General features: G+C 37.7%; 2 protein-coding genes across 4 annotated transcripts; both read left to right on the top strand.

The window, feature by feature from the left end:
• Window positions 1–739: 739 nt before the first annotated feature.
• znf628 (zinc finger protein 628) lies at window positions 740–16,298 on the top strand. Of its 3 annotated transcripts, none has more exons than XM_087805621.1 (9): window positions 740–837; window positions 4,296–4,830; window positions 4,899–4,971; window positions 7,916–8,821; window positions 10,343–10,513; window positions 10,586–10,916; window positions 11,740–11,894; window positions 12,737–12,979; window positions 14,314–16,298. In XM_087805621.1, exons 2-9 carry the CDS (start codon window positions 4,448–4,450, stop codon window positions 15,964–15,966), a joined length of 3,915 nt encoding a protein of 1,304 aa, XP_087661747.1. In that variant the 5' UTR covers window positions 740–837; window positions 4,296–4,447; the 3' UTR covers window positions 15,967–16,298. The 3 variants fall into 3 exon arrangements, with proteins under 3 accessions (XP_087661747.1, XP_087661746.1, XP_087661748.1); XM_087805620.1 differs by having other exon boundaries at window positions 749–857; XM_087805622.1 differs by having other exon boundaries at window positions 766–785.
• A 1,330-nt stretch (window positions 16,299–17,628) lies between these two features.
• nat14 (N-acetyltransferase 14 (GCN5-related, putative)) lies at window positions 17,629–21,981 on the top strand. Its single transcript, XM_087805865.1, has 4 exons — window positions 17,629–17,774; window positions 18,762–18,879; window positions 19,727–20,026; window positions 21,262–21,981. Exons 2-4 carry the CDS (start codon window positions 18,799–18,801, stop codon window positions 21,679–21,681), a joined length of 801 nt encoding a protein of 266 aa, XP_087661991.1. The 5' UTR covers window positions 17,629–17,774; window positions 18,762–18,798; the 3' UTR covers window positions 21,682–21,981.
• Window positions 21,982–22,551: the final 570 nt, after the last annotated feature.

Below are 22,551 nucleotides of genomic sequence, written 5' to 3'. Positions count from 1 at the left end.
AATCATACCGAATGTGTGCAAAGAATGTTTTCCGGAGTTATTATTCAGAAGCTTGAAACAACATTAACCAAAAAAACACGTCAAATAAATGTATATCTTTAACTCAATTCAATTACTATGTGTAATACACCACAACAAAATCCAATGTTTCAAAGTTTTTAATTTTTTTAGCCATCGTATTTTTTCACTGCCAATATTCTTTTTCAATGCTAACATCAATATTATTATTATTATTATTATTATTATATTATCCTTTCTTCATGTATATTTCACTCAGTCTTTCTTGGGCCAATACATATATTTTCTCAACGTCAATCTAAGATGGTACTATTGTAAACAGCAGTAATAAAACAAGATGTGAAATAAATGAGGTAATTGTATATTTACTTGATATTTTAAATTCCTAATATCTCAGGGTCCATTCAGGGCTCTGCAACCTTGTATTTATTTATACTTTGTACGTATTTTAATACACGTACTTTGTGCAATTACTTGGGGGTTATTCTTCCAGACAAGACAATAATGTGTTGTTCATGCACACGTGTTAACTTTAGATTAAAAAACACTTACTTATACGTTGTTGATCCAGAATAAATGAAGAAAGCCAGAAGGTCGTCGAAGTTCAACTTTTTTTCTTCTTGTTTTTTGACCGTTTTTTGCTGCAAAATCGACGGCGAGTCTGTCCAATGGCAGCGGCTCTTCAATGTGACGCGCTGGCCAATCAGCGACGCTGTTGCGAGGAGGCGTCGTCGGGTGGAGCGGCGCTGTTTGTGTTTCTTGCTAAGGTTGTGTGTCTTTCTCGCTGCGGATCTTTTATTTACTGTAATATGTCGCCAAGTAAGTGAGAAAAATAGGCGGTGAGTTTTTCTGTTTCTGGTTCATCTGCACATTCATATCGAGGAGCGACACAGAGGATTATTAGCTGCTAATTCTGCATGAAAAACAGGCCAGTTTCTCATTTGTTTGCTGGTCGATGCATGTATTGTTGTTTCTTCACATCTGCAACACAACTCTACAACAAGTTCTTGTTGAAGGCAAACAAGTACTGAGAGTTTTTAAGTACACAACGATCCGATCGACAGATCCATTGTCCACTATATGTGTCATTATACACGTCATTCATGTCCATCACTCATCATGTGTTGCACCTAAAACACCTAAAACACACTCAGTTACAGTTGTGTGTGTGTGTGTGTGTGTGTGTGTGTGTGTGTGTGTGTGTGTGTGTGTGTGTGTGTCACTCACTACTAACAATGTTGTGACTGCAGAGTGAAGTACTGTCAACAGATGATTGATTCCTTTAACAAAAGTACATTCAAGTGTACTATGAGTATACTTGTTTTATACTAACATTGAAGTCGTAAACATGGAGTTTACTTTTGACATGCCTTAGCAAAAGTACATTCAAGTGTACTATGAGTATACTTGTTTTATACTAACATTGAAGTCGTAAACATGGAGTTTACTTTTGACATACCTTAGCAAAAAAATTCAAGTGTACTATGAGTATACTTGTTTTATACTAACATTGAATTCGTAAACATGGAGTTTACTTTTGACATGCTTTGGCAAAAGTACATTCAAGTGTACTATCGGTATACTTGTTTTATACTAACATTGAAGTAGTATACATGGCGTTTTCTTTTGAAATACCTTAGCAAAAGTACATTCAAGTGTACTATGAGTATACTTGTTTTATACTAACATTGAAGTAGTATACATGGAGTTTTCCTTTGATCATGCCTTAGCAAAAGTACATTCAAGTGTACTATGAGTACACTTGTTTTATACTTACATTGAAGTCGTATACATGGAGTTTACTTTTGACATACCTTGGCAAAAGTACATTCAAGTGTACTATGAGAAAACTTGTTTTATACTAACATTGAAGTAGTATACATGGAGGTTTCTTTTGACATACCTTATCAAAAGTACATTTGAGTGTACTATGAGAATACTTGTTTTATACTAACGTTGAAGTCGTAAACATGGAGTTTACTTTTGACATACCTTAGCAAAAGTAAATTCAAGTGTACTATGAGTATACTTGTTTTATACTTACATTGAAGTCGTATACATGGAGTTTACTTTTGACATACCTTGGCAAAAATACATTCAAGTGTGCTATGAGTATACTTGTTTTATACTAACATTGAAGTAGTATCCATGGAGTTTTCTTTTGACATACCTTAGCAAAAAAATTCAAGTGTACTATGAGTATACTTGTTTTATACTAACATTGAAGTCGTAAACATGGAGTTTACTTTTGACATGCCTTAGCAAAAGTACATTCAAGTGCACTATGAGTATACTTGTTTTATACTTACATTGAAGTCGTATACATGGAGTTTACTTTTGACATACCTTGGCAAAAGTACATTAGTGTACTATTGGTATACTTGTTTTATAATAACATTGAAGTAGTATACATGGAGTTTAATTTTGTCATACTTTGGCAAAAGTACATTTAAGTGTACTATCGGTATACTTGTTTTATACTAACATTGAAGTAGTATACATGGCGTTTTCTTTTGAAATACCTTAGCAAAAGTACATTCAAGTGTACTATGAGTATACTTGTTTTATACTAACATTGAAGTAATATACATGGAGTTTTCTTTTGACATGCCTTAGCAAAAGTACATTCAAGTGTACTATGAGTACACTTGTTTTATACTTACATTGAAGTCGTATACATGGAGTTTACTTTTGACATACCTTGGCAAAAATACATTCAAGTGTACTATGATAATACTTGTTTTATACTAACTTTAAAGTCGTATACATGAAGTTTTCTTTTGACACACCTTAGCAAAAGTACATTTCAGTGTACTATTGGTATACTTGTTTTATACTAACATTGAAGTAATATACATGGAGTTTACTTTTGACATACCTTAGCAAAAGTAAATTCAAGTGTACTATGAGTATACTTGTTTTATACTTACATTGAAGTCGTATACATGGAGTTTACTTTTGACATACCTTGGCAAAAATACATTCAAGTGTGCTATGAGTATACTTGTTTTATACTAACATTGAAGTAGTATCCATGGAGTTTTCTTTTGACATACCTTAGCAAAAAAATTCAAGTGTACTATGAGTATACTTGTTTTATACTAACATTGAAGTCGTAAACATGGAGTTTACTTTTGACATGCCTTAGCAAAAGTACATTCAAGTGCACTATGAGTATACTTGTTTTATACTTACATTGAAGTCGTATACATGGAGTTTACTTTTGACATACCTTGGCAAAAGTACATTAGTGTACTATTGGTATACTTGTTTTATAATAACATTGAAGTAGTATACATGGAGTTTAATTTTGTCATACTTTGGCAAAAGTACATTTAAGTGTACTATCGGTATACTTGTTTTATACTAACATTGAAGTAGTATACATGGCGTTTTCTTTTGAAATACCTTAGCAAAAGTACATTCAAGTGTACTATGAGTATACTTGTTTTATACTAACATTGAAGTAATATACATGGAGTTTTCTTTTGACATGCCTTAGCAAAAGTACATTCAAGTGTACTATGAGTACACTTGTTTTATACTTACATTGAAGTCGTATACATGGAGTTTACTTTTGACATACCTTGGCAAAAATACATTCAAGTGTACTATGATAATACTTGTTTTATACTAACTTTAAAGTCGTATACATGAAGTTTTCTTTTGACACACCTTAGCAAAAGTACATTTCAGTGTACTATTGGTATACTTGTTTTATACTAACATTGAAGTAATATACATGGAGTTTACTTTTGGCATACCTTAGCAAAAAGAAGTACATTCAAATGTACTATGTGTATACGTGTCTTATACCAAAAATTGATATTGTTAAATGTATTACCTTTGACATAATATTCTTCAAAATAGTACACTGATGTATACATATATACACAATCATACTCAAGTATACTTTGTGATATGTAGCTCAACTACAATATCCATGATTTTCTTTGGGAAACTGTATTATTGTGATGATCTAGTACTTGAAAGTATATTTCTGAACTTTCTAAATTCCTCATTTCTAAATTAAATTCAATATTTTTATTTATTTATGTACGTTTAAGGCTATGAATAAATCTTTGTTAAGACAAAAAAATATTTTTGAAAATGTATATTAAAAAAAAAATCAAACGTTTGATATAGAAATAATTGGTTTAAATTATTTAAAAAAAAAAACTGATGTACTTTTCGTACTGACATAGACAATCTTGATTTTAATTTATTTTGTTACACAACAAGAAAAACTAATTGTTTTTCACATGTAACTCTCACAGAAAACATCACCATCGGACCACAAATGGAAGTCTCTGTTGTCTCGCACGTCTGAAGGCAACATATAGGATCATAGAAACACGAAGATGAAGGAAGGTCATGTGGAATGAAGCCGCGCTAAGAAAGAACAAGTTCATCCATCATCTCGGTGGCGATGGCGAACTCGATCGCCGCTCTAGTGGTCCCGGCAGGAACGTTACCCCCTCAGACGGTGTCCTCTCTGTCTCCCTTCCCCTCCCTGCTGGGCTCGGGGGAGGACGAGGACGGGGAGCGAGGACAGCTCGCCGAGGCCGACAAAGGTCTCGTCCCGGGAGAAGAGGAAGTGGTTTTGGACATGGTGACGCTGTCGGTGTCCAGTCTGGCTCAGCAGACCGAAAACCCCGACCACCCGTTCCAGTGTCTGGACTGTGGGAAAAGCTTCAGGTGGTCCTCCAGACTCACGCACCACCAGAGGAGCCACAACAACGAGAGACCCTATCGCTGCAACATCTGCCCAAAGGCCTTCAAGGGTTCCTCAGCGTTGCTGTACCATCAGAGGTGACTCGCGTCACGGTTAGAAGAAAAAAATGATCAATGTTTAAACTTTTTTAAATCGTCTTTTGCAGATCTCACTCTGGAGAGAAACCATACAAATGCCAAGACTGTGGAAAAGCCTTTAAACGCTCCTCACTGTTGCAGGTGAACTTTTGTACATTATTGCCTTTTATATGCTCTTGTTCTTCATTTACTTATAATCTTAAATAACTTGCAATATACACTGGATTAACAACTAAACACGCATGTGTCTGAATATGTTGTTAACATAGAGGGTTTAAAATCACATGATTTGAGACACAATAAAAGAGTTTTCCTCCGAAGAAGGTAGGATTAGGGACAGTAGTTCGGTTGAACTAGTTTAATGTGTTAAAAAAACAAGTCCAATCTAACCTTAATGGCTTTAATAAATCAGGATCCAACTAATGGGTGGTTACATTTAATTTGATTTGATTGATAGTAATAATAATGTATAAAAACTTATTATACTTAAATGTCTCTTATTTAAGAAACATCTTAAGACGTTTCTATTTGTGCAGGCTTTTCCTTGAATTTCTCGAACTCCTGTGTTGTTCTCGGTGTTGTCTTGATCTTTGAAGTATGTACTGTTTTGAGTATTGTTTTGATTGTTAAAGCGCTTTGTGACCCTGGTCTCGAAAAGCGCTATATAAATATATATTACTTACTTACTTACTTACTTACTTATGCACCATATGTGACCTTAAAAAACAATGAAATGATCATAAATTATTGATTACAAGCTACAAGTACATCAGTGGCATCAGAATATGGAATCAATTTAACATTTAAACTGTTGAAACGTTGTTGATTTTTAACTAGTTTTGAATAATTGAATTTTTTTTGTCAATTAAAAGGTTGAATTAGTTTTATTTTCTTTAGCATCTGTGAGGAAAATGTTTGGTTGCAAATAATAGTCTTTTGAATTGCGCAAATTTTTTTTTTTACAAAACACAGGGATAAAGTTTTCAAGGATATTACTGTATTTTTCCAGGCAGAGATAAATGTATTTTTTACTTTCAGGAAGTATGAGTCTGTTATCTTTTGTGTTTATTCATTTTTAAATGAATGTTTAAGCATTACAAATTAAACTTACGAACTTAACTTTTTTTTATTTTTAAATAATTGGATCCAATAATTTCAACATTGTAATGTTAAATTTAATATTTAGATTTCTTTTGAATATTTTCAAAATTATTAATACATTTTTACATGTAGTTTTTGTATTATAATTCCAACATTGAAAAAGTGTTTTTCCAAATTCAATATTTTTAAATGAGCAGTCTTTTTAATTCAATATAAAAATGTCGGTTTAATAATCATTGTCTAAAAGTGGATCAAGTAGCTCGGTACTCTGTTGGTAATGTCTGGTGACACTATTATACAAACATTTTTGTATTGAATTTAAAAGACTACAAATTTAAAAATATTGGAATTAGAATTGAGAAGAAATAAAATATTAAACTCCATGTTTAAATAAAGTCAGAGTTATATATTAATTAAAATGTAATTTTTCATATTGATTGATTAACGTCAATAAAATTGTAAATTCCCCGCATAATATAATATTTTTTAATTCCATTATTCCCCCTAGTAAATTAAATTATTAAAAAAAATCTAAGTTACAACATTTAAACTGTTATTATATAAAATATCCTGATGCACTGATAAACTCACATAGACAATAACGTATTTTACTAGTGATGTGTTGATGAAGCTTCATGAAGCAGTGTCATAATCTTCAGAGTCCACTAGATGATAGTGATGTGTTGATGAAGCTTCATGAAGCAGTGTCATTATCTTCATAGTCCACTAGATGATAGTGATGTGTTGATGAAGCTTCATGAAGCAGTGTCATTATCTTCATAGTCCACTAGATGGTAGTGATGTGTTGATGAAGCTTCATGAAGCAGTGTCATAATCTTCAGAGTCCACTAGATGATAGTGATGTGTTGATGAAGCTTCATGAAGCAGTGTCATTATCTTCAGAGTCCACTAGATGATAGTGATGTGTTGATGAAGCTTCATGAAGCAGTGTCATTATCTTCATAGTCCACTAGATGGTAGTGATGTGTTGATGAAGCTTCATGAAGCAGTGTCATAATCTTCATAGTCCACTAGATGATAGTGATGTGTTGATGAAGCTTCATGAAGCAGTGTCATTATCTTCATAGTCCACTAGATAGTAGTGATGTGTTGATGAAGCTTCATGAAGCAGTGTCATTATCTTCAGAGTCCACTAGATGGTAGTGATGTGTTGATGAAGCTTCATGAAGCAGTGTCATTATCTTCATAGTCCACTAGATGGTAGTGATGTGTTGATGAAGTTTCATGAAACAGTGTCATTATTTTCAGAGTCCACTAGATGGTAGTGATGTGTTGATGAAGCTTCATGAAGCAGTGTCATTATCTTCATAGTCCACTAGATGGTAGTGATGTGTTGATGAAGCTTCATGAAGCAGTGTCATAATCTTCATAGTCCACTAGATGATAGTGATGTGTTGATGAAGCTTCATGAAGCAGTGTCATTATCTTCATAGTCCACTAGATAGTAGTGATGTGTTGATGAAGCTTCATGAAGCAGTGTCATTATCTTCAGAGTCCACTAGATGGTAGTGATGTGTTGATGAAGCTTCATGAAGCAGTGTCATTATCTTCATAGTCCACTAGATGGTAGTGATGTGTTGATGAAGTTTCATGAAACAGTGTCATTATTTTCAGAGTCCACTAGAAGGTAGTGATGTGTTGATGAAGCTTCATGAAGCAGTGTCATTATCTTCATAGTCCACTAGATGGTAGTGATGTGTTGTTGAAGCTTTATGAAGCAGTGTCATTATCTTCATAGTCCACTAGATGGTAGTGATGTGTTGTTGAAGCTTTATGAAGCAGTGTCATAATCTTCATAATCCACTAGATGGCATCTCTGAACTATTTTCCTTTTGTTTTGAACAACTGTTCTAAAGATCTTTTTTTAAGCTGATGGCGCCACCTACTGACCTCTAAACAACATGACACTGCTTCATGAAGCTTCATCAGCCCATCACTGTTATTCACCAGTTGATTCTTCTAGGTTCACCGGAGTGTCCACACTGGAGTCCGAACCTTTTTGTGCCCCTACTGTCCCCTCACTTTCAAATGGAGCTCGCACTACCAGTACCACCTCCGCCAGCACACGGGAGAGTGCCCCTACCCCTGCGACACCTGCCCCAAGGCCTTCAAGAACTCCAGCAGTCTCAGGAGACACAAGAACGTCCACCTCGGTCTGAAGCCGTACACCTGCAAGGTGTGCAACAAGTCCTTCACCCAGTCCACGAACCTGCGGCAGCACATGAGGATCCACACGGGCGAGCGGCCGTACGTGTGCGGCGAGTGCGGACGCAGCTTCACCCACTCGTCCAACCTGGCCCTGCACAAGAACTCCCACAACAACACGGGGGTCAAGAAGGGAGACGACATGAAGAAGGAGAAGAATCATGCCGTGGAGGTCTTGGTGGTGGGCGAACAGGAAGTGACATCATCCATGTTGACGGAGATGTTTGTCAACCAGGACGTGTCCGGTGGTGTCGGGGTGGGGATGGGGGAAGTCTTCCTAACCACCACATCCAGCCAGAACTCCAACCTGCTGGCCCTGGCCGGCCACGGGGGGTCTTCCTCCAGGGCCATCGGGACGGAGGTCCACCTGAGCACGGACAGCGGCTCCAGCGTGCTGCTGTACAGCTGCGGCAGCTGCAACCACACCTTCGCCACGCGCCTGGAGCTGGAGCAGCACCAGTCGGTCCACATGAGCCCCGAGGGTCCCGGGGGGGAGGAGAAGGCGGCTCCTGGAGGGTCGGAGGAGATGGGCGACGGTCTCGTCGGTGCTGGTCACCTGCTGGCTGATTTCGAGGAGGTTGTGGAGACGACAACGGTGGCTGATGGGGGACATTCCACAGAGGTGCTGCTGGGATTGACCGACGGAGCAAATGGAAACAATGCTGTGAGTAGCTTTAGCTTCTGTGACAGGAAGTACGAGACACACGGTTTCTAAATGATCATATTGTTTGTTATTTCAACACAAATTCCTTCCATCAGTTTGACTGTTATCTCTGGACATCCATATACATCCGTAGACATCTTTATTCTTGTCACTGACATCTTTATATGTCACAAAATTAACTTGTATCTGTCTTTCTGTCCTAATTGACTTGTGTTCAACCACTTATCGCTTTTATTTGCCCCGAATGACATCATCCATCTGAAGGAATACATTGATTTACACAAAACTTTCACTTTGCTCCAATTTAATCATTTCTGTACATTTGACAAAAGTCCTGTTAAAAGATGTTTATCAAAACTTTAACTTCAAGTTTCTCTCATCATTGTGTCGGCCACTACAGTTGGAGAACTTTTAGATAAATGCTTAAGAATTTGTTGAGTGAGCAAGAAGTGCTTCTTTGCACTAGTTTTAAATGATTGTTAGGCATTTAAATCTCACAGATATTAACCCTTGTGTGTGTGTTTCTGGGTCAACAACCTCACTGGCTTCCATAAATACAACACTTTTCTTCTTTTCTGGCCTGAGGGTCACCTTGACCCAGAGACAGAAGGGTTAACCAGATTGCGGCATTTAGGACTAAATCTAAGGTAAGGTAAAACTTTATTGATCCCTCAGAAGGTCTCCTTTGGGAAATTGTTTATCTCTGACCAGAATGAAGATTTTTAAATCGGTGCGCAGACATCAAAAAATGTTTCGTCCAAAACTTGTTTCTACACATCATTAACTGTTTTAAACCTTGAAAATGATATGTTTATTATGTTTCTAAATGTTTAATTTACCTCTGTCAGCCTTCTGTTGTTCTGACGTTTTAATATTCGAAAATTAAATTTATTAAATCTTACAATAATTAGGTTTCCTCAGAAACACATACCGGTAATTTGAAGAAGCATTAAAAAAGTTAAACCAATTTCTAATTTTTTTTCTTTTGGTTGTAAATGCAGGTCTTTGATTGGACCTTAATAGAGAGAGTAGAATGGAATAGAACTGACTTTACATGAATCAACTTATTGACATCAAATTCCTAAATAAAACGACATCTAAAAAAAACAAATATGTATAAAATAAACATGTGTAGTTTGAGTCTATATGCAAGTTTCCCCATAATTAACACATTTTCTATTCCATTATGTTATGGTTTTCTAAATGGTTATTGTTGTATGAAAAGTTCCTCATCGTACATTATTTTCAAGCAGCCAGTACATCTTGACAAATGGTTTATTACAGATCCAGTGAAGCTCATGATGTAACCCAACATTTCACAGACAATAGAATGAATACCATTAAGATATTTTTCTTTTTACAATCCTCTGGTGTTAATATCAGAATATAAGTCATTCCAACCAACAGTTCAGTAGCAGCTGCTGGAGAAAAGCTCATCTGTGATTTGAAAGATTTATCCAGTGCAGATGTTGGATGTTGATGTAGCTCACCATTGTTCCGACCCCCCTCGTGTCTCCTCAGAGCGTGGGCACCTCCCAGGGCCAGTTTGACCTGCTGCAGAACTTCACCAGCGTGACTCAGAGCTGTGACGACGTTCCTCCGGAGGCCGGGACCACATGGGCCGGGCTGTCATGTGGTTACTGCAGCAAGAGCTTCAAGACCAGCGCGGGCCTGAACCGACACGTGTCCCTGGTAAAGACGCTCGTTTGAAGCAACAAAAAGTACCCCGCTGGAAAAATTGATCCCCGTTCATTGTCCGTCCAGGTCCACTCTCTGTCCACTCAGTCGTCTCGCTCCCAGTTCAGCTGCTCCGCCTGCGACCGCTCGTTCCCGCTGCTGTCCTCGCTGCTGACCCACCAGCACTCGCACACCCCGGAGCAGAGGCTCCTGGCGGAGGCCGAGGCCGAGATCGTGTGCCCCCCGTCCCTCTCGCTGTCCCTGCCTCTGCCCTCCTCCCCGAGCCGGATCGACAAGCAGCCGCCGGACGAACGGATCGGTCTCAGCGTCGTGGTCGTGAGCGACGCCAGAGAAGAGAAGTCCAAACTGAACAAACACGCCAAGAAGACCGGAGTTCACAAGGTCCTCACAGCAGGAGGTAACTGTGGCTCTGGTTCCGGCTCAAGCCGCTTCATAACAACACCGTTAATCTGAAGTGATTTAGTAAAATAGAAATGATTTCAGATTAAGTTGTTCTAGTTTGTTGCTCTGCAAAGTTTAGGAAAAAATGGACATTTAATTTCAAACGATGTTCCTGCTTCAATTTTACAAAGTACGTTTTTCATTCATTTCAATTATATTTTAATTAAACTTGAAGGGCGTTTTTCAATTGTTCGTCACAGCAGGAATCTTGTTTCCCTTTAGGTCATTTTTCTTCGACATCACATGGTTAAGAAATAAAGAACATGTTGTCATTTATATAACTTTGTTCTAATAGTTAAGATGGAACAGATTTATAAAACAACACATTTAGACAAACCATGCAGAAGTACATTCATTTATCTTTAAATCTAATTTTGATCATAGACATGAAAAACTGATGAAAGACCCTCCAGTCTGCAGCTCAGTTTCCACGAGGATTGACCTCTGACCGACCAGTTGAGTTAAAAACCCTTAATTATAAGTTAATATTTTCAGTTTCAATTCTCATCCAATAATTTTGGAAGGCATTCCTAGATGCTTAAATAACCTCAACCTAATAATTTTCTTGGTAACATCCCAGAGTTGAGTGACCTTGGTTATGTTCGAGACGGTTACAGAACATTAAATAAGCAGCGTATTGTTTATTTATTTTCTTCCAGTCTCAACAGAGAAAAGTCGAAGCTGCAGATCTCAATCATTCTGAACAGAGAAAAACCAGTTTATCCAGCAAATGTCAATGGTTTATGCCTCGAGAATTCATTTTGTTTGTTTTCCTACAGAGAGACCATATCGCTGCTCAGAGTGCGGAAAAGCCTTCAAAGGTTCATCGGGGCTCAAGTACCACATGAGGGATCACACCGGGGAGAGACCGTACCGCTGCACCGAGTGTGGGAAGAGTTTCAAAAGGTCTTCTCTGCTCTCGATACATCAGAGGGTAGGTTTTGTTTAATCCTGTTTGTGACATTATTTTTTAAAGAAACATATGTTATTAATAATCATAATAATCATAATGATAACAATGTTATTTATATGGAACCTTTCAGACATGAAGATGCTTTTCTTATAAACAGGAAAGAGAGAATCTGCTGCTTTTTCAGATTATTTACATAAATTAGAAAAAGAAAGGCATTATTATTTTTATTTTTTCAACCCTCCCCCACTTCTATACTGTAGTGTGCATTTAAAAATCTTTAGTACTACTGTTTTGTTGTGGATATATTTGTGAGTGATGGTCTGATGAAGCTTCATGAAGCAGTGTCATGTTGTTAAGAGGTCAGTAGGTGGCGCCATTAGTTTAAAAATGATTTGATGTTTAATTAGAACAATTTTTCAAAACAAAGGAAAATAGTGCATAGACGCCATCTAGTGGACTCTGAACATAATGACACCCTTCCATGAAGCTTCATCAGACCGACCAACAAAATATATATAATTTCTATAATCTAATGTGTATGTATGTTTTAAAACTATATTGCCATTACAATGATAAAAATATATATATATATATACATATATACGCAATTTAAAAATGTATCGTATTATACGTATCTATGATTAGAACTTTTGCTAAAGTTTTAAATGCCTAATAAACAATATTAAACTGCAATATTTAAATACTTTTGATAAATGGTGAGCTGCACAGAAGAGGCTCTGACATACATGGCTGCTATAGTCATTACTTACTTATTATTGGCCAACAAAATACATCTTATATAAATGTGCAATTGTTTTCCTGACCAAAGGTTCAATGTATTCTGTCTTCTGTCTCTTCCTCAGGTGCACACTGGGGTGCGGGCGTTTCAGTGCCCTCACTGCTCGCTGACGTTCAAGTGGAGTTCCCACTACCAGTACCACCTGAGGCAGCACACGGGCGAGAGGCCGTACGTGTGCAAGGAGTGCGGCAAGTCCTTCAAGAACACCAGCTGCCTGAGGAGACACAGTCAGATGCACTCGGGTCTGAGGCCTCACGTCTGCACCATCTGCTCCAAGTCTTTCTCTCAGACCTCGAATCTCAAGCAGGTCGGTGAAGATGTTTCTTCCATTGTTTTCTTGTGTCCACGTCTTTTACCTCCCAGTGTTTTACCATAATTACCAAATAATCCTGTCTGTAACGTTTCAAATGTTGCAACTTTTTTTGGAACATATTGATAAAGGTTTTTCCAAATGTTTTCAGTTTTTAAAGCATTAATTTTTTTTTTTTCTAAATGTCAAATTCAGGTTTTTCTAAATTGAAAGGTCGTTATTTTTTAAACGATTGAATTTAACTTTTTTTTTAACAACTATTATATTTATATATGTTTTATACACATACAATTTGATATTATTCTTCCAATAATTGTATAAAATAAAATAAATAAAATATTATATAAAATACCCAGACATTACTGAAATTAAAAGGCTATGAATTAAAATTATTAATAAAAATGTATTTTTTAATTTCAAACGCTGTGTTAAAAAATATTTTCGAAATCTTTAAATGTTTGAATTCAATGATAGAATAAAAAGAAATTCAACCCTTAAATATACAAAAATAATAGAATTCAATTAAGTTAAAAAAAAATCAATGCTTAAAAAACATTTAAATAAAAAGGTTTAAGTTAAAGTCAACGTTTCAATAACCCGATTACACTGATATTGTATAAAAAAGTGTTTCCAAAAATCATACTTAAACGTGTTGTATGATATGGTTTTAATGGGTTTAACAGATGAGATAAGTTTGAAAATTGATAATTATAAATTTAAATCCTTAGAATAGAATAGAATAGAATAGAAAGGCTTTATTCATCCCCAGAGGGGAAACACACTTTCACAACAGCGCAGTTGGAAGAAAATAAAGTGCAAGGAGAAAGAAATAGTACAAGAGATAATACAAAATAAAATAAAAACGATCTTAAAAATATACAAATTATTTACAATTATTTTTAATGTGGGATTATTTGAACTTGTGGGAATCATGTGGTCAATTTTTCACTTTTATTTGAGCTGTCAAACTCCACATTGCGTATGAGGTGTCGTCCCTCTCAGTAACAGCTCTCATAGTGCTTGGCCGCCCAGCCAACCAATCAAAGCAGTGAATGTCTTTTGATATAAAAAGTAGAACTTAAAAACAGTATTGAAAGTACAGGACGACCAGTCAGCCGACAATAAATAGAGCAGTATCTAGAGAGGAATTATAGGAGTTGAGTGTTTTGTGGGCACCATAAGTAAGGTGGGTGTGGTAATTGGCGTCTCTCACTTTGCTTTACAAAATAATCTCATGTTTTTAAAAGAGTGAACAAAGACAAGGATCTTCGACGTTTTTGCTCCAAGTCTTCCTTGGACAGTGTTTCTCACCCGTCTCTCTCCCCCCCCAGCATGAACGCACCCACTCCGGGGAGAGACCGTTCCACTGCACCCACTGCAGCAAGAGCTTCACCCACTCGTCCAACCTGCAGCTCCACCTCCGCACTCACTCCACGCGGAAGGACTTCAAGTGCCCGTACTGCGCCAAAGAGTTCGTCATGCACTCGTACCTGCAGAGACACATCCGGACACACGGGGGCGCCGGTCTGCCTCCGCAGGGTTCCGAGGACAAAGAGGGCGTGTCCGTCAACGCCAGCGTCGGAGGAGTGACCACCACCACCACGCTGCTCAAGCCCCTCACCCTGGAGGCGTCGGGGAACAACGTCAGCCTGATCGTCTCGCAGCCGGCCCTCAACATCCCGCCCAACACCTCCCAGAACTACTTCATGATCCAGACGGTGAGCGGACTCCAGCTCATCCCGCTGTCCTCGCCTCCCCCGCCGCCTCCGCCTCCCCCTCCCGCCTCTCAGCCCCAGAACTTCTTCCTGGTCCAGTGCCCCTCCACCAACGGCAGCCAGTCCAGCCTCATCCTCGTCCCGACGTCCAACAACCCTCCTGCGGCCTCGGAGTCTCTCCCGCTCCTCAACGCTCTCCAGCCGGTGGTGAAGGCGCCGGGTCACATCTCAGCGTTCACGCAACAGCCCGGCATCGTCCTCAACCACAACCACACGACTCTGCACAAGAACCTGTCCAACTCCCTCCTGACCAAACCCATATTAGGCAAGAGTTCACGCACGGGTCGAGGCAGACGAGGACGCAAACCGAAGTCCGCGTCGAAGAGCGCTCCCGCGACTCCATCGTCCTCCGCACCGTCGGTAACGTGCACTTCCGTAGATCGTCTTCCGACGACGACAACTTCCGGATGCATGACGCCGGTCACCATGGTTACCACCACGACATCGCCCCTTCACGTGCCTCAGAGGAGACCGGACGAGGGCGCGGAGGCGGAGGTCAGGCGCGAGCAGACGATCACAGAGAAACAGTTCATGTTGTGTTTCGACGCCGACGGTCGATCGAAAGACGATTGCGAGGATTCGTTCGTGCTGCAGTTCGACGGAGGTCTGAGCCGGGAGGTCCAGTTCAAGACGGACTCTCAGGAAAAGAGGGACGACAAAGAGGGGATGATGTCCCTGCTGCAGGAGTGGGTGGAGGACAAGGCGAGCGAGGCGGACGGACGGGGGAGTCAGGGGGAGTCTTTCGTGCTCCAGTTTCACTCCGAGGACGGCGACGCCCGCCGGGGCCAGGACGAGGGCCTGCAGCTGTCCTGCTCGTCCGCCCAGACCCTGGTGCCGCTGGAGGGGCAGGACGTGATGTTCCAAGTGGGACACGGAGACAAAAGTCCGGGCGCGAGCCAGGAGGGGGTGCAGATGATCGCGCTGATCGAGGGGGGCGGGCACTGCTCCAGCGGGCCCATGAGCGAAGGCGGGACCATGGAGGGTATTTTCCAGCTGCAGGGCGGAGATGAGATCGTCATCATCGAGGTCAGCACCAGCAACTTGATGGAGAGAAGAGTTGAGGGCGAGACGCCCACCAGCGACGTTTGCTCCATGAGCGGAGGAGAAGAGAAACTTGTCGAAGATCTTAACTCCTCAGGTCCGCTGGTGGAGGTATCGGACGATGACCCGGGCAGGACCGGACCCTCGACTAAGAACTCTCTGACCTGACCCAGCAGTTTCTTTTTTTTATTGAGGCAAAGACTGCATGGAGATGTTTTTCTGCCCCGAGTGAACAAAACTAGTTGATTTGACCCTAAACCTGAACTGAAACTGGCCCAGATGTTAAAAAAAACGACCTTCATTCTAGAGCGTGATGCAGTTTTTAACATGGATGTAGAATATTATACTAGTTTATTTTAACTATATTATACAAGTTTATAATGTATTTACTATGTCATAGTGGTTTATAATATATTTTCTATATTACACTAGTTTATACTGGTTTATAATGTATTTACTATGTTATACTAGTTTATATTAACTATATTATACTAGTTTATAATGTATTTACTATATTATACTAGTTTATACTGGTTTATAATGTATTTACTATGTCATACTGGTTTATAATATATTTTCTATATTATACTAGTTTATACTGGTTTATAATGTATTTACTATGTTATACTAGTTTATATTAACTATATTATACTAGTTTTATAATAAATGTACTGTGTTATAGTACTTCATATATATTTATACAACTATACTAGTTTAACATATTTATACTATCTTATACAAGTTGATACTATATATACTAGTTTATAACTGCTTCCGAAAAGGGTTTTTAAAGGTAAGTCCATCCTTTCATTGAAGGAACATGAATAATGTTAACTTTTCGAACACTTTCTAGATTCATATCAACAATGGTTCTGTTCACCCTGATCGTCTCGGGGCAGGAAAACATCTCTGCTGCGTGACTGATGTGTGTTTTGACGCTTGTGTTAGCACTTTAGTGGAATAACGGCTTGTGTATGTGAGATCATACAGCGAGGCCAATAACGTGTTGTGACGCCACAGACTAGAAATGTTATACATTTACTGGAGCCTGGAATACTCCTGGATCTGTTTAAATTATGCTGTCTTTGACAGTTAAATCATGAATTCATGTCTACGTTGTTTGCATAATTAATATAAATTATATCACTATAAATAAACCTGTCGATTGTTTGTATGTCTTTCATTTAATGGGGAAAATGGTCAAAATGTCTTTTTTTCAACCGTATTTTCTGACTTTTGATGTTTTTACGAAAATCATTTCACGTCATAAAAATGAAACTAACCTCAGAAACTGTTGTCATGGTTTGTGTCTCACAGGATTTTATTATTACCAATAATGCAACAACATGATTGTGACGTTTTGCTCCTGTAAGATAAGATATTCTTTTAGTTTGAAGTTCAACAGAAATAGAAAAAGGTTAGAAAACAAATGCATATTGGATTAAACGTACAGTGGAAAAGATAATATAAAAATGTAAAAACATAATTATACACTATTTAAATGATGTATTATTATATTAAAAACAAATTGTTTACAAGATTCTGGTAATAAACTTGTCCTAATTCTGGCACAAAATGTAAATATAGATTGTAGTACAAGAAAACAAAAGTAACAACTTTATATCTTACCTCATTTAAAAAAATGTTTTAAATATATTTGATAAAAAATACAAACGTTGCTTATCGTTTACTTGTTTTATTAAAAAGTGCTAAAAATAAACAAGAGGAAGCCCGGTTCAGTTTACACGCTTACGTCATCAATGGCTATTCACGTAGCATTGGCGCAGTACGTAATTTACGCAGACTGTTTGACGTACAGCGCAGCGTTAGAAGCGTGTAGCGGCAGAAAAACTAGCGCACATCAGAATCAAGAATCGCTGTTCGGCGAGTGAATAAATCGAGCGTGTTGACGAACTTTTCATCCATATTTCGGTGTTTCGTGACCCGCCGGGTGACGGAGGCTCGTGCGATCACAGGTAAGAAGGTTCTGGTCACGAGCAGGTCCAGCCTCGTGTTCGTGTGAAAGGTTCGAGTCCCGAAGTCCGTTGTTCTGATCGTCTCTAGAAAATCAGGTTTTATGATAAATCTCAATTGTTTACCGAGGATTTGATGCTAATCCCCCACAATCCTTAGCGTCATCGCCTCTTCACATATGCCTGATTGAAAATGTGATAAATATAGATTTTTAAAACCATCATAAGAAAAAATATTGAGGGCGTCTCTGATCGGCAGTGGTCAGTACCTACATATTTTGACATGTAAGCATCAAGTTAATGTGAGCCACGATTATAGATTATTTAGTAGAATACATATAAATATATTGGATTCAGTGTCTGTGGCTCAACGACCTGTCACAGCATTATTGTCCTGAATGTTGTCTTTTTATTTCTTAAAAAAAACATCCCTTAGATAAAGAAGATCAGAAACTCTTGAAAGTAGGAATGTAAGAAAATAGAGATACACTTAAATATTGCAATATTGTTCTATAATACTGTGTACTTTCTGGTTTATATTTTATTAAAGTGTTTGTAAAATAAATAACTCACAATTAACAATGCAAATATTCAAAGCTTTTTTGTCTTGCCATTTTGAATTTACGGCCACTAGATGGCAGCAGTCATTACGTCCTCGGCAGCTAAAGGAAGAATTAGATCCCGGCGATGACTGGGGACGAGAGGATACAGTTGACTCCAGAAGCTTTTAAAAGCTGATGTTTGGACATACTTTGGTTTCAAAACAAATGAAAGCAGTTACGACTTCGTCAAGAGTCATGTGGTCTGTAAATACTAGAACTCCAGAGTCAAGTACTCGACAATACTACAAATATATCCTCGTTACTACAGTATCACGATAATCACTATATATCCATTTTACTGCATCATGATTCAGTAGAAAACGGTGGAATGTATGTTTCTACAATTAAGAGATTTATTTATTTATTTAAATGTTGTCCTCTGGCTCAGCTCGTGTGCACAGCGTGCACGTTGGTGATTGGACAAGATGGTGCGACTGGAGCTGGACCAGCTGGTGTTGAGGAGGATGAAGGAGGACGACATCGAGATGGTCAAACAGCTCATCAAGGTTTAAACTAATTTATATTTATTTTGTATTGACTACACAAGTTTATGTTAAATGTACACTGAAAATGTGTTGAAAGATCCATTTGAAAATAATTCTCTAAAAGACCAATTATTTATTCATTTTGTTCATTTATATTAATATTGTTATTCTTCTCAAATGGGAAACATTTTAGTTTAGTTATTATATTCCAGGTATGTTGACTTAATGCACATAACTTGTGCAGTGGTCAGTACCTGTCATGCATCATATTTCTCATAAATGTTTTGTATAAATTTGTAAAAAATAAACCAGTTTTATTGATTGTTTATATTTGTTGATTTATATCAGTTTATATCATGAATGTAAAGTTAAGTTTTTGCCGTTTTAAAAGATCAAATTGGAAAGTTGAAAAGAAGGTTCATACCTTTATTTATTCATGTATTTATTTATCTGTCAGGTATGTTGAGTATATTCAAGATGGTCTTTGTGTCTGGTTCAGATTTTTTCTCATTTAATCTTTAAAAAAATGTAACTTAATAATAATAATAATAATAATTATTATTATTATTATTATTATAATAATAATGCATTGTATTCTAGAGATTAGTTAATTTCTTTCATTTAATTATTCTTTGTTATTGTATTTCACTTTATCTTATTCAACTAAATGTATTTTTTTGTTTTTTTCTATTTATTCTTCTCTGTCATAAACACAAAGTGAGGATTGTTTGTGGCAATAAACATGTTTAAACTCCTGCAGTGGTCAGTGTCTATCATTTCCTGGCTCCATGACTATTGTGTATTTGTGAGGACGTCAGTGACGATTCTTCTTCTTCTTCATCTTCTTCTTCTTCTTCTTCTGGTCCAGGAAGGATGCGAGGGAACAGAAAACCGTCTGGTCCTCCACATCCTGACTCGCCCGCTCTGCCTCTTCCTCCTGGCCGTCTGTTCCTCCGTCCTCCGTTGTCTCATCCACTCTTTCATTCTGGCTCTGGCTGTTCCCGTCTTCCTGCTGATCATCTTCCTGAAGATAAGCATGCCGCGCTCCTCGGGGGTCCTGGGCAGCAGTCGGCCCTCCTGGGACTATGTGGGCAGCAGCTTCAGGGGGAACCAGGACCAGGTTCTGGAGAATCCCTTCGGCCAGACCAAGACATCTGTGAGCAAGAAGGTCAGTCGTTAAAATAAACTAGATTTTATTTAGTTTTTTTTACCAATTTATACTTATTTTTCTTGTAAAATTTATGAAGGACGATCAATCACACAATTATCAGTAAGTAAATATATAAATAATTACTAAATGTATAATTACTAGTTAAATATGGTTAATTGATAAATAAATACGCTTATAAATGCATAACTAAATATATTAATGTATAACTAAATATATAATTGCATGACTAAATATGATTATTTAATAAATAAATAAATGTATAAATGCATAACTAAATATATAATTACATAACTAAATGTATGGATAATACATGTATAAATGCATACCTTAAAATATAAATTAATAATGCATAACTAAATATATAATTACATAACTAAATGTATGGATAATACATGTATAAATGCGTTCCTTAAAATTTAAATTAATAACGTGTAACTAAATATATAAATACATAACTAAATGTATAAATAACTAAATGCATGTGCAATTTCATAACAAAATGTATGAATACATATAAATATATAAATATATATATATTAATGTATAAATGCATAACTAAATGTATTCATAAGGAAATGGCTTATACAATTGTATTTCAAAACGTAACAAAATGTACAGTTACATAACTTATAATTAATATTAAATATCTAATTTAATAATAATTAATATATAAATACGTTTTTAGATGCAGTAGTAATAAATTACTGTGGGAATAAATATACATTTTTAAAATAAATGACTATGATTTTATTTTTGTGGAAGAATAAACAATATATTTATTTATAATTTCTTTTAATATTTCTCTATTCATGTACTTATACATTTGACTTTTTATTCATTTCTGTTTCTACATTTTGTCTTTTATTTTTGACATTTAATTGGTTGTATGCAAATTTAGTAGGTCAGCTGACAGTCAATCTGAAGCAGTGATTGGTTACATCATCGGATCAACTACAACTGCCTTGAACTCATATTCTACAATATTATAAAAATACAAGTTTAAATGTATAAATAAATACATAAATAGAAACACAAATAACGCTGTTCTTTAACGACAATAAAATAAACAGTTGTTTATTTATTGCAACATTTTTATTTATACATTTATTGATGTATTTATGCATCAATTTCAAATGATGTAATTGATCATCTTCCGTAGGTAATTGGTTGGATTTAGGTCAATGTCTTCTCATTCAACTCTCTGATTGGCTCATGTTGCTTCCGTCACTCAGGCCCGACCCAAGGTCAGACCCGAGGAGTCGACCACAGAGCCGGCTCCAGAGAAGATCAGTCTGGAGAGGGAGCAGGCGGCCGGGCAGGTCTGGGTGGCGGTCTGCGACGGCGAGGTCCTGGCGTGTCTGTTCCGAGAGGGCGAGCGGCGGGCGGGCGAGAGGAGGATCTGCAGGCTGGTGGTGGGCAGCTGGTACCGCAGGGAGGGTCTGGGCCGGCTCCTGGTCCAGAGTCTGGCCCAGAAGGAGAGACGAGACGGAGCTCACAGACTCACGGCACACGTCCCCTTCCCCTCGCAGCTTGGCCAGGTGGTCTTCAAGAAGCTGGGCTTCCACGAGTCTGCAGGAGAGCCGGGCCTGGAGACTCCAGAGCGAGGCTTCCTGGGATATCCTCTCACCAGAGTGTTCTACAAAGACTTGTGACTGAAGACTGTGACTGGATGAACGTGTTTGATTCTTTCTTTCATTCTTTATCTTCTATCCGGTCGCTCATTTCTTACGCTTGAGTTTGAGTCGACGTTCTTTGTTGTGAGTTTTATTATAACTTTATTTAAGTTTTTCAACCTTCAGTTAAACGACATCGATCCTGAGTTACTGTAACCGACGTGTTTGATTGGAAAAAAGCAGAAAAGTTTTCCTTTCAGTCGTTGACTGTCAGTTCAACTGTGAATAATAATAATAAGGTATTTTTTATGACTTTGATGCTAAATGTGTGGAATGATGCATAAAGTGTGTGGAAGTATTTCAGTGTCAGAATAATAAATAATTTGACATTTTCTCGTCACGCCCATGTTTTGAACTTATTACTTTATAAAAAATACTCTGAAATCTGAACGAGAGGTTACAAGAGCGGCGTCCATTATGACGTAATAATGGTCTTCGCTCCTCCTCCAGCCAACTGTAATCACGCCCACTTTGTTTATACAACAAGTCCCTTGGAGGTGGAGACTTCCAGAATTGATGATGTGTGGTGACAAACCTCCTTATGTGATCACAATCACAGCAGAGTGGGTGTGGTTATGTTACAGTACATCAAGTTAGTTTCATTATTATTATATCGAGGTGAGAGTAAAGAACGTCCTCGTCACTGTTTCACCGAAACTGTGGTTTGAATGTAAACTTAAAGACTTGAGCTGCAGACAAAGATCACAGGAAGTGGTTGACATTACAGTAGAAGAAGAAAAACACTTCAGCACCAGGTGAGCGTCGAACTCTTTCATTACCTGAGATGAAAGTTCAGGGTCAGACGTTCACCTGGTCCTGAAACATCTTCAGCTCACATCAGAGAAGCTG

This window comes from Callionymus lyra, chromosome 13, assembly GCF_982586985.1.
Source record: "Callionymus lyra chromosome 13, fCalLyr1.hap1.1, whole genome shotgun sequence".
Lineage (NCBI taxonomy): Eukaryota > Metazoa > Chordata > Actinopteri > Syngnathiformes > Callionymidae > Callionymus > Callionymus lyra.
Note: the sequence above shows the minus strand (reverse complement) of the source record. Positions and strands in the feature narration are given on the sequence as shown.